Here is a 12662-nt window from a genome sequence, read left to right on the forward strand (position 1 = left end):
TACCTTTGTATCAGCTGTCCTGCCATGGAATGCTCTGCTCTACCAATGTTCCATTTTGTACGGTCATTGAGTTAATTGATGTCTTCATATCACCACAAATCAGAGAGTCCCAGATTCCTCTGGCAGATTTTTTGCTTCCTAGAATCATATTTGTATTTGTCTGGATTGAATTTAGAAAACAAAACCACTTGATTCTAGGATTAAAGGGTTTAGAATTTGTGTAACTATTGGGAGAGTGTAAAGGAGTTGCAAGGCCTGGAAATTTGAAGATTCAAATTCAACTGAAGCACCAAAGCTGGTGCCTAATCAAGACACTGCTAAAATTCTTTCAAGAATTCTGCCAATTGTCTACTCTGATGCCAATGTAGACTGTTCTCACTCGGAAACAAGGTTGTATATCACCTACAAGTTTGGCCACAGCCAATTCTGGGGGCACAATAGACTCTCCTTGTAGAAGTGTGTCTACTATGCTGTCCATAGTACTGTTTCCAGGGAGTTAAGGTGGATCTGGATGTGTTAAAGAGAATCTGAATTTTGTAATTTTAATCTGAAGAGTGGAAAAAATAAGACAACAACCACAAATTGTTTACTAGGCCAAACTAATATAGTCAGTGATAGAGAAGAAAGTTAAAGCATCAAGACTGTATAGTTTGTATTCAACGCAAATTTCCTATTTACTAGAAATATTTGGTATGATAGAACCTATTACTAGCACACACTAATTTACTAATGGTGAGAGAAACTACCAGAGATGATTTACTTGAAGTTCTATGTGATGGTATGAATTTACGATAATTTATCACTAATATATCCACTTCCTTGAGTTCTAATTTCCAGACATTTTTGAGGTATTATTATATACAAAGTATTGTCTAATTGTTTTTGAGGGGGGAAATCTTTATTAATAACTTACTATGTTTCTAAGCCTTGCTGTAGCAAACATTTTTAAATTGTGAGACACTGTAACTTTTTGTTCATACTTTTCTACCCAGCTAGCACACATTGTTCCTTACTCTAAGAGAAAGCTATGCAGTGGTGCTAATTAAACAAAACTAACTTTAGCTGTTCCTGTTTCGTGGCTAGGGTTAATTACCCTGACTATCAGAGCCATTTTGAGTTCTTAATGCAAAATAAAACAATGATGTTGCCACAAGAAACCCCTTCTCTCCAGCATTGATTATTGATTGATCATTCTTCATCTCATAGCTTAACTTTGTTTTTAGCTGCAAAGGCCTTTTACCTTATTATTTAGGCATATATGTTGTGCTAATTAATTATCTCATGTGCTCTGTGTATGTTCCTGAACTTTCTCCTCCCTTTTCTGCCATATCTTAGCACAATGTTGACCTTAAAATAAAGACAGCACTCTTCCAGAGGGCCCCAGGCATTCAAGAGGTGCATGACACTAAAAAAATTGCAAGTACTGCTCACATGTGTGCACACATTTGCACTTTGAGCCACATTATTTCATTCTAACATGATTCTTAGTATCCTGTCATGATGACATTATCCTTCCCTCAGATTATTTCCATGCTCCAATATTTTGACCAATATCCTCACACTATTTTAAAATCCTAAACTCAAATACTATGTTACTCTCTAGAGACAAAATTCAATGGTTTTACATTGTACTTAAAATACAAAATGTTTACTATTTGTGATGTGACTTCTCCCTACTGCCCTAACCTCATTCCATACCATGCACTTCATTTCTTACCTACCAGGAACCTGCCTTTTTGTTTTCCCTGTATCTGTTTGCTTATCCTATAACTATAGGGATAGGTAAAAGTATCTTTTACTTGCAGAAGGTATGCGTTAGCCAAACAATATTGAAAGTAAGCTGTAAGCCCTGCCTATACTTGATTTTATCCTAAATACTTTATTGTTAATACATATATCTGTTCTTTTCCTCAGTAACTTTGATTTAGGCAGCCTGTCATTTTTCCATCTGTGCTGTAATTTTTCACTTGCATACCCCTCTTCTATCTGCAAAGGGGAAACTGAAAACAAGTCTTTATCTTGTCCAGAACAAATCCTTTATTTTGTACTTTTGACATTCCAGCCTTTCTGAAAACTAAGCAAATTCTCAGAATTTGATAGACTATTATGTTTAATATTGCGTGTTCCATGTTTGGCCATTTAAAGCCATTCCTTTGAAAAGAGGCAACAAATATGATTTCTTACTAACAAATTGGAAAATACTGAATCAGTTCTCTGTATGATTATCACATGTTATTAAGTATCTTAAAGTTCAATTAGGAAATTACATAGCAAATAAATAGAGCAAGCAATTTCAGTATCTGCAGTAATAGTAAAATGCATCCTAATTCCAAAAATGTCTTAAGATAGACTAAGTTTATGTTTAAAAGGAGTTAGTTGCTAAAATGGCAACTTTTTCCCTGTGCTTTTAGCATATTGTAATACCTTTGTATCAGATATGTACTTGTGGAACAAACATTTTTCATGTAAAATGTTAAGTTGAAAGTTGCCACAAGTTCAAATAATTATTAACCTGTGATTGTGATTTTTCTCCTTGCCTTTTCTTCTCTGTCACTTTGTCAGCAGTTTTTCAAGGGTTAGCAGATTTTAAGAGACATTAATATGTATACAGGAATTTGTAGATTTGTTTTTTGTTACCTGGTAAGTTCACAGAAAGTTTTGTGTATTTTAGTTATGTGTTATTCATTAGCTAGCTATTGTTGTTATCATGTAAATTGAAGTTATTTAAATAGCAAAGTTGAAATTTAAAGTTGTACCTCTTGTGAGGTATATTAATTTTTATATAGAAATATGTGCCATTTGCTGGTACAGATTGGCCTGATTTTTTAAGATAAAATCTTCTGTGTTAGTGTCAGTATGTAATTTATATTCAACTTTTCGTTTTTGTTTGCCTTCCCTTGGTATAGTTAAACTTCAAATATACAGCTTTTCTGATGTCATCTGACTTTGTTATATTTATGATTACATCTGTACTTCAAATAAAAATCTTAATGCTATATTTAATTTTCAAGTTCTGCCATTGAGTCTACCAGAGAAGATTCTTCAAGCTTAGTTGCTGAGCTACAAGAAAAGCTTCAGGAAGAAAAAGCTAAGTTTTTAGAACAGCTTGAAGAACAAGAAAAGAGAAAGAATGAAGAAATGCAAAATGTTCGAACATCTTTGATTGCTGAACAACAGGTATGATTTGTGAGCCCCATTCATTTACTTTAGTTCTAAAGAAAACAGAAAAGTATTAATTACCAAATATGATTTTCTTGTTCAGCCACTATTTTAGATTTGATTTTCCTTCATTGACCTTGTTAATATTTATTAAATATCTTATGATATGGTCGTTTATAAAATTTGATGATCATTATGTCAAAATAGATGTGTTTCAAAGTGAAATACCCTAGATTAGAAATTAGGAAATGTAAATTGTGTTTGTTTCCTCACCTGCCTCCGATTTTTGTATATTGTTTAATCTTTTTCACGGTGAGTTATTTTGCAAAATAAATGTTTTACTATTGTGTAGATGATCTTTGAATTTTATTCCCTAAGTGTTAAAATCTTATTACTCTAAATTATATAATGAACAGTACAGATTTCTTGTAGTTTTTTTGCTTACCCTTATGATAGGCTGAAGATTATGGCAAATATTGTGGAACATTGCTGGTTTACTTTTTAATGTTGATCATTGGTGAGAGGTAAAGTTTATGAGATAAGCTGGGGGATCAGTTACTAAGGACTAGCATTCTTTGTTAGCTTGTACTTAAGATATTGGCAGTATTAGAATAGGAAATAACAGCAATGGCGTAGTTGAATTTATATTTAATAATGTGCAGAGTCATGTGGAGAAAGACACAAGACGGGTAGGAGCAGTTTTGTGTCTTGTAATACAGGTCAGGGATACTGTTGAACTTTTTTTAAATCCTGAGGATCACAGACTTGAAGCTAGTACACATGTGATAGTTGATGTTTACACGTTTTATGTGATATTTTTATTTCACTAAAACCTTATGTCTTTTTAGAATTAAAAAACATATAAGTAAGGGAACAGGAAGAAAGTACAGAAATGTGACTCAAAACCCTTAGAACTTTAAATTTTATGACTCCAGGAAAAAAAAAGGGGGGGGGGCAGCTCAAAAAAGGCATTGAAGAAGAGCTTTGAGAGGAAAGGGTGTGGCTTCATGAAAGTAAAAAGTTAACTGTTCAGAGAGAGGAGTGGCTACTAGTGTTAAGTAAGAATTGTTAATGACAGGTGAACATCAGTAATACCTGTTTTTAAAAATCTGAGTTTGTAGATTCTCGTGTGATTCATTTTATATAAAATCTTTTTATTGTACTTAATTGGCTTCTTTCTCCCCTTGTGAGAACATAGGAGATTTCACATTTCAGAAAATATGTAGGGTTGAAACCAAATGTATAAAGTAGATTTGTGGTATAGATTTAGTTCTTATTGTAAAGCCATTAACATTTTTTTTTTTTTAAGATTTATGTTTTATTTTTATATACAAGGACTGGGGTACAGGCCAGAGGTGTGTGTGTGGGGGGGAAGAGGATTCACCACAGACAGCATGGGGAACAGACAGAACAGGCAGATTGACTGCAATACACTGCTGAGGGGAAGCAGTGGGTGAGTCAGGAGAGGTCTGCTGCACCTTGTGGGTAGCTCCCTGGTGGGTGGAGGGGTGGGGGGGTCAGGCGCAGGGCATTGAAAACTGCTGCAGAGAGCTTCATAGTCTGACAGTTAACCCCTTTGCCACCAGGGAGGCCCAAAGCCATTAACATTTGTAAAGTGAAATTAAAGAGCTGACTTCTAAGTTACTTTGCAATTTTAAATACTTTGGATGTTAACTGGTAGTTTTTTTGTTTGTTTGTTTTAAAGATTTATTTATTTGTATACAAGAACTGGGGTACAGGCCAGATGCACAGGAGGGTGAGAGGATTCACCAGAGACAGAGCGGGGAACAGGCAGACTGACTGAACTACACTGCTGAGGGGAGCAGCAGGCGAGACAGGAGAGGTCTGCTTCTCCATGTGGGATTCTCGCTGGCTGGCCGGGATTGAACCCGCACTGCAGAGGCAGCAGACAGCTTCACAGTGCGGCACTCAACTGCCTGGGCCACCAGGGAGACCCATTAACTGGCAGTTTTTTTACAGTGATTTATAACTAGTTGTACATGGATGGCATGGACAAATTGTTTTTTGACTAGCTCTTCTTTTTTTTTTTAAGGATTTTTTTTTATTATATAGAATTGGGGTGTAGGCCAGAGTTGTGGGAGGTGACAGGATTCACCAGAGACAGAGGAGAGAGCCAAATAGGCAGATGTATTGAAATACTGCTAAAGCAAGACCAGAAGGTCTGCTGCGCCATATATGGGTTAGCTCCCTGGCTGGGGATCCAACTCAGGCTGTAGCAGTGATAGTGCTGAGACTTCACCCCTAGGCCACCAGGAAGACTCAACTAGCTCTTCTTTTTAATATGCTTGTAAATTGTGGGTATTTCTAAAAATCATTTCAAATTCCAGAACACAAAGTTCATGAAAATAGAATATTAATTTTCTCTATATAAATGCTACCTATAGAAATGACTTAATGCACAGACATCATGTTTATATTCACTCTTTCTGTATGCTTTATGAATATAAATGACGTTCAGTATTTAATAAACTCACTAGTTTTCATTAAAAAAGATATTTCTTAAATCTCCCTGGTGCTAACATTATTGGTATTGATCTTAGAACATGGAATGACTAGACTTTGGAACTGGAAATGCTAGACAGGGAGAATTACTGTAGATCATTCATCTGTTGCTTTTAAGTTTCAAAATGACTCAGTGAGCATATTATAAATGAAAATTTTGACAGTTTTTTATAAAAGAAGCTGTATATATAGAATCATCAAATTGATTCATGAGATCTATAGCCATCTGGACATTTGTGCTTCATAGTAAGTTTTGTAGAAATTGGGGAGTAATACTTCTATCCATTATAAATAAGAGGTTCACTGACTATTGCAGATAAAGTCATCTCTAAAATGTCACTGTTTTAATCAAATCAAGATTTAGCTAAATACAACAGGAAGATGTCAGAGATGGAAAGTTTGTTAAAAGAAAAATGTATAATAGCACTCATTAAGTTAATGATTATTTTCTTTCCCCCAATTATAAAATCATTGACAAATGCTTTTCTTCTGATAGTAAATGTGGGCAAAAATGAGAAAATAAAATTTGCTTTCAAGATAATAAATTGGAATGTATTATGAACCTAGAAAATATTGTATTTACCACAGTATAGCATTTTTATTTTGAATTTTTTTAAAGATTTATTTATTTATGCATACAAGAGCTGGGGTACAGGCCAGAAGTGTGGGTGTGAGAGTATCGAACTCATGTGCTCAACCCCCTGCGCCACCAGAGAGGCCCTATAGCATTTTTTTTAAAAATATCATTTATGAATCTTTTTCTTTTCCACATAAAAATGCACCACAAAGAAAATACTTGCACGTTTATTTTTGCCAGCCATAGTTGCTATTTGCATGCAGATAATTTAATTCTGAATTCTGTTGTTCCAGACAAATTTTAACACGGTTTTAACAAGAGAAAAAATGAAAAAAGAAAATATAATAAATGATCTTAGTGATAAATTGAAAAGTACAATGCAACAGCAAGAGCGAGATAAAGGTTAGTAATATTTTATAACTTCTTTATTTTTTGCAAAAACCTCAAGGCAGGGGAATGCCTTGTTTTAAACTGTGGTAATATTACCACCATATTGGGTATTATCACCATCCACAACCAACTCACCCATATTCTACCACCATAGACCATTGTACTCCCTTCCCTTTTTGTCCTCTTCCGTCCCCCACTGCCCTCCTCCTATCATTCCCCCTCCCCTTGGTGTTTCAGTTATCAAGGGTTAGTTTTTCAGTTTGCCTTTATCTTACTTGATTTAGACGCTTTATGTTCCACATCTTAGGATACCATCTGTCCTTATCTTTCTCCTTCTGACTTACTATACTTAGGATCATCCTTTTAAGCTCTATCCATGTTGCCACAAATGGCATGAGATTATCTTAATTTGATTGCTAAGCAGTATTCCATTGTGTATGTATGCACCACATCTTCTTAGTCCACTCATTTGTTCTGGGGAACTTAGGTTGTTTCCATAGTTTAGGTGTAATAAATAGTGCTGAAATAAACATAGGAGTGCAAGTTTTCTTTTGGAGTAGTGTTTTTGAAATTTTTGAATGGATGACTGGGAATGAAATTACTGGCTCAAATGGCAGATCCATGTTCAGTGTTTTGAGACATTTCCATACTGTTTTCCATAAGGGCTGGATGAGTTGGCATTCCCACCAGCAGTGTAGTAGTGTTTCTTTTTCTTGACATCCTTGCCAGCACTTTTTATTTCTGGTCTTTTCAATATGGGCCATTCTCACAGGTATCTCACTGTGGTCTTGATTGCATTTTTTCTAATAGTAAGTGATGGTATTTTGTCACGTGCCCTCTGGTCATTTGAATGTCTTCTTTGAAGAGATGTCTGTTTAGTTCTTTTGCCCATTTTTTGATTGTTTTTTTTTTTTCTTGGTAGAGTTTTTTGAGTTCTTTGTATATCTTTGATATCAGTCTTTTGTCAAATATATGGTGTACAACTATACTCTCCTATTCAGTAAGGGTGTATTTTCATTTTACTTACGGTTTCTTTTACTGTACAGAAGCTTTTTAGTTTGGTATAATCCCAGTTGTTTATGTTCTCTTTTGTTTTCCCTGCTATTCGAGATGACCTAAGAAACGGCCCAGCAACATCACTAAGACTTAAGTCATGAAATGTTTTGCCTATGTTTTTTTTCTATGTATTTTATAGTTTCAGGTTTCACATCCAGTCTTGGTCCATTTTGAGTTGATTTTGGTGCATGATGTGAGATTGTGGTCTAGTTTTACTCTTTTGCATGCAGCTTTTTCCCAATACCATTTATTGGAGAGGCTACCCTTGTTCCAGTGTATTTTCTTGGCTCCTTTGTCATAGATTAACTGTCCATATGTATGTGCATTTATTCCTAGGCTTTCAATTCTGTTTCATTATTCTGTGTCTGTTTTTGTTCAAGTAACAGGCTATTTTAAAATTTGTAACTTTTTAATAGAATTTGAGGTCTGGAAGTGTGATAACTCCATTCTCTTCTTTGTCAAGATGCTTTTGCTATTTGAGGTCTTTTGTGATTCCATATGAATTCCAGTAGTGTTTGCTTCAGTTCTTTGCAATATGCCATTGATATTTTTATTGGGATTGCATTGAATCTGTATACTGCTATATATTGCTTTGGGTATAGTGGCCATGTTGACAGTGTTGATTCTTCCAGTCCATGAGCAGGGAATATTTTTCCATTTCTTTGTGACTTCTTCGGTTTCTTTTAAGGGAGTCTTACAGTTTTCTTTGTATAAGAACTTTTGCCTCCTTTGTTAGGCTTACCTTTAGGTATTTATTTTTGGTGTAATTATAATGGGATCACTTTGTTTCTTCCTCTTCTGTTTTATTATGTATAGGAAGGCAACTGATTTATGTGTGTTAATTTTACAGCCTGTCACGTTAATGAACTGGTTTATTATTTCAATTAGTTTTTCTTTGGAATCCTGAGGATTCTCTACGTATATTATTATTTTATCTGCAAATGCTAGATTTAATTTGTCTTTCCCAATTTGGATTTCTTTTATAGCTTTCTCTTGTTTAATTGCGCTAGGTGGAACTTCCAATGCTATGTTGAATAGCAATGGTGAGAATGGACGTCCTTGTCTTATATCAGATCTTGGTGGAAAAGCTTTCACTTTTCACCATTGAGAATCATACTAACTATGGGTTTGTTTTAAATGATTTTATTATGCATAGGTATGCTTCATTTATCCTCAGATTTTAGAGGGTTTCCTACATAAATGGATGTTGGACTCTAATGTGTTATGAAATGTGTTCTCAGTATCTATTGATACAATCACATGTTTTTTGTGAATCTTACTTGGTCATAGTACATGATCCTTTTTTTAATGCATTGTTGGATTTGGTTTACTAGGGTTTATTCAGAATTTTGTGTCTGTGTCTAACACACTTTATTTTTTAAGATTTATTTATTTATGCATACAAGAGCTGGGGTACAGGCCAGAGATGTGGGGGGGTGTGAGAGGATTCACCAGAGTCAGAGTGGGGAACAGAACGGGCAGATTGACTGAAATATACTGCTGAGGTGAGCAGCGGGTGAGTCAGGAGAGATCTGCCACGCCATGTGGGTAGCTCCCAGGCTGGTGATCAAACTCGTGCTGCAGGGGCTCAGATAGCTTTATAGGTTGTGTCTTAACCCCTTGAGCCACCAGGGAGGCCCTTGTAACACACTTTTAATTGCTTTTTAAAGTTAAATAAACTGTATTAAATGTTTTATAATACTTATTTCAATTGGGGGGTGTCGCCTTTCAGATTTGATAGAGTCGTTATCTGAAGATCGAGCTCGTCTGCTTGAGGAAAAGAAAAAACTTGAAGAAGAAGTCAGTAAGTTGCGCAGTAGCAGTTTTGTTCCTCCACCCTATGTAACTGCAGCCCCAGAACTTTATGGAGCATGTGCACCTGAACTCCCAGGCGAAACAGAGAAATCAGCCATGGAACCACCGGATGAAGGAAGAGTGGATTCAGCAATGGAGACAAGCATGATGTCTGTACAGTAAGTATATCTAATTTCACTTGTCTTAAATAACATAGAATTTTTTAAGATACTCACTAGTTTTTGTAAGCTGAAAGGTCTGAAGATGGGAAATATCTTTCTGTTACTGGCTATTCATAACCCATGTATTTGGAAATTGTACCATCTTAATGCTTTAAGCTATAACAATGAGAAAGGCTTTAATATTATAGATTGTGTGCCTATATCAATCACCTTGTTGTTTTATCCTACACCACAAGTTTTATAGATTACTAGGAAAAGACCTCTGCCAGTAGTATTAAGCTGTCTTATTTACAGAGTATTTATTTAACTTTGAAGTACATTGCTGAAGAGAACAAAATGTTATCACAGAAATAGATCTATTCATTTTGGTGAGGGTGTTTTGGGTTGGGAGGGCAGGGGAATTTAGGTTTCTGTCCAGAAAATAAAGAGTTACAACTTTTTATTTAGGTCTCCAAAAGAGAGAAGGCTTAAATATGTATGTTTAAAATAGAACAACAACTACAAAAAAAGTAGAAAGGCAAGGCACAGCATGTATTGAGATCAAGGTAATTAATTCAACAATATAAATGACAAAAATAAATGCAAATATCTGTGAAAAAGTAAGCCAACTTTTTACAGCAAAACCTGGGGGTAGGGATGGGGAATACATCTTCTACATATGTGCAGAAAGAGAAACAGCTAAAGAAAAATGATCCCTAAGTTTAATATTTTAATAGAAAAATATTTATAAGGAAAATAATGCGTTAAATGAAAGGAAAATATCAAGCACAGTTTACTAAAATTAAGGGCCTCCCTGGTGGCACAAGGGGTTAAGTCACAGTACTTTGGGGCTGCCTGCAGCCACTGCAGCAGGAATTTGATCCCTGGCCAGGGAGCTAACCCACATGGTGCAGCAGACCTCTCCTGTCTCACCTGCTGCTCCCCTCAGCAGTGTATTTCAGTCAGTCGGCCTGTTCTCTTCCCTACTCTGTCTCTGGTGAATCCTCTCACCAACCCCCACCTCTGGGCTTTACCCCAGTTCTTGTATGTGTAAAAAAATAAATCTTCTAAAAGCAATTTATTCACAACTAAATATGAATTGAGAAAACCTTTTCAACCTAATAAAGGTATATTTGAAAACCCACAACAGATCATACTCAATAGTAAACGACTGAATGCTTTCCCCCTAAAGTCCAGAAAAGGGAAGGTAGTCCATTCTTATTACTGGTACTGAATATTGTAGTGGAGATTCTTTATATGGATGAAAGACGTAAGATCTGAAACCTAAAACTGTAGAAGAAAACATACAAGCTCCCTGATACCAGTTTTTGCAATGGTTTATTTGGTTTTGACAACAAACACAAACATCACTGGGACTACATCAAGCAAAAATTCCTACACAGCAAAGGAAACCAAAAAAAAAAATGAAAAGTCAGGGCCTTCCCAGTGGCGCAGCGGTTGAGCGCTGGGTTGCGAAGCTGCTCGCAGCCTCTGCAGTGCTGGTTCAATCCCCGGCCACCGGGCCAGGGTCCCACATGGCGTGCAGACCTCTCCTGCCGCCCGTTGCTCCCCTCAGCAGTGTGTTTCGTGTCTGTCTGTTCTACTCCCTGCTCTGGCTTTGGTGAATTCTCTCACCTTCCCGCGCTTCTGACTGTACCCAGTGCTTGTATAAATAAATAAAAATAAATCTTTAAAAAAAAAGAAAAGTCAGGACCTCCCTGCTGGTGCAAGGGGCTAAGGAAGTCTCAGCACTATGAAACTATCCAAGCCATTGCAGCATGAGTTCCATCCCAGGCCAGAGAGCTGAACCATAGGGCGCAGCAGACCTCTCCTGTCTCGCCCACTGGTCCCCTCAGCATTGTATTTCAGTAGATCCTGCCTGTTCTGTTCCCTACCCTGTCTCTGGTGACTCCTCTCACCCTACACCTCTGGCCTACCCCTCAGTTCTTGTGTGCATACATTAAAAAAAAAAATGAAATCTTAAAAAAAAAAAAAAATGAAAAGGCAACCTACTAAATGAAAGGAAACACTTGCACACCATTTATCTAGTTAATATTTAGCCCAATAGAAAAACATATATATTAAATGGGCAGAGAAATTGTAAATCTTTCCAAAGAAGACATACAAGTGGCCAACAAGTGCATGAAAAGGTGCTCTGCATCACTAATTATTAGGAAATGCAAATGAAAACTATGATGAATTGGCATTCACCTCATATCTGTTCGGATTTCTTTTTGTCAAAAAGGCAAGAGAACAAATCCTGGCAAGGATGGGAGTAAAAGAGAATGCTTGTACACTGTTGGTGGAAATATAAACTGGTATAACCACAGTAGACACATATATGTTCCTCAAGGGGTTAAAAATAGAACTCTACCCTATGATCCAACAATTTCATTTTGGGGATCCCGTCATAGGAAATGAAACCATTTTCTCACAGGCATAGTTATACTCCCATGTTTTCTACAACATTATTTACAATAACCAAGATGAGGAAACATCCTAAGAAAATGGTAGTGAAAAAAATATATGTAATGGATTATTATTCAGCCATGCGAAAGAGAGAATTCCAGCCTTTGCCACAACATGGATAAAACTGGAGAACAGGCATTAAATAAGCCTGTAGATAATGTATGATATCATTTTATGTGGAGTCTAAAATAAAAAGTTTAAACTCACAGAAACAGTAAAGTGTGCCACAGGCTGGAAAGAAATAGGGAATTTGTAAAAAGGGTGCCAATTTTGTTATGATATGAAGATCTGAGGATCTATTGTATGACATGGTGGCTATAGTTGATAACACTGCTGTATAATTGAAATTTGGTAAGAAAGTAGATATTAAATGTTCTCACCAAGTAAGGTAAATGTGTGACGTGTAGAGTCTAGATTCTCAATGTTGAGAATCTTTGCAAAGTATATCGAACGATCACATTGTATATTTTAAATTTTGTCATTTATACCTTAATAAAATGTTAATATACTTACGAAAGCCTGCACACTTTTTC

General features: G+C 36.0%; 1 protein-coding gene across 2 annotated transcripts in view; it reads left to right on the forward strand.

Moving 5' to 3' along the window:
• The window catches only part of RB1CC1 (RB1 inducible coiled-coil 1), a 76487-nt gene that overhangs the window by 47089 nt on the left and 16736 nt on the right, over positions 1–12662 (forward strand). For both annotated transcript variants that reach the window (XM_037506696.2, XM_037506689.2), the window contains exons 16-18: positions 3012–3177; positions 6553–6661; positions 9438–9678. In XM_037506696.2, coding sequence (XP_037362593.1) covers positions 3012–3177; positions 6553–6661; positions 9438–9678 — 516 coding nt within the window. The remainder of the gene's footprint in view (positions 1–3011; positions 3178–6552; positions 6662–9437; positions 9679–12662) is intronic.

This window comes from Talpa occidentalis, unplaced genomic scaffold, assembly GCF_014898055.3.
Source record: "Talpa occidentalis isolate TD23 unplaced genomic scaffold, MPIMG_talOcc4v2.1, whole genome shotgun sequence".
NCBI lineage: Eukaryota > Metazoa > Chordata > Mammalia > Eulipotyphla > Talpidae > Talpa > Talpa occidentalis.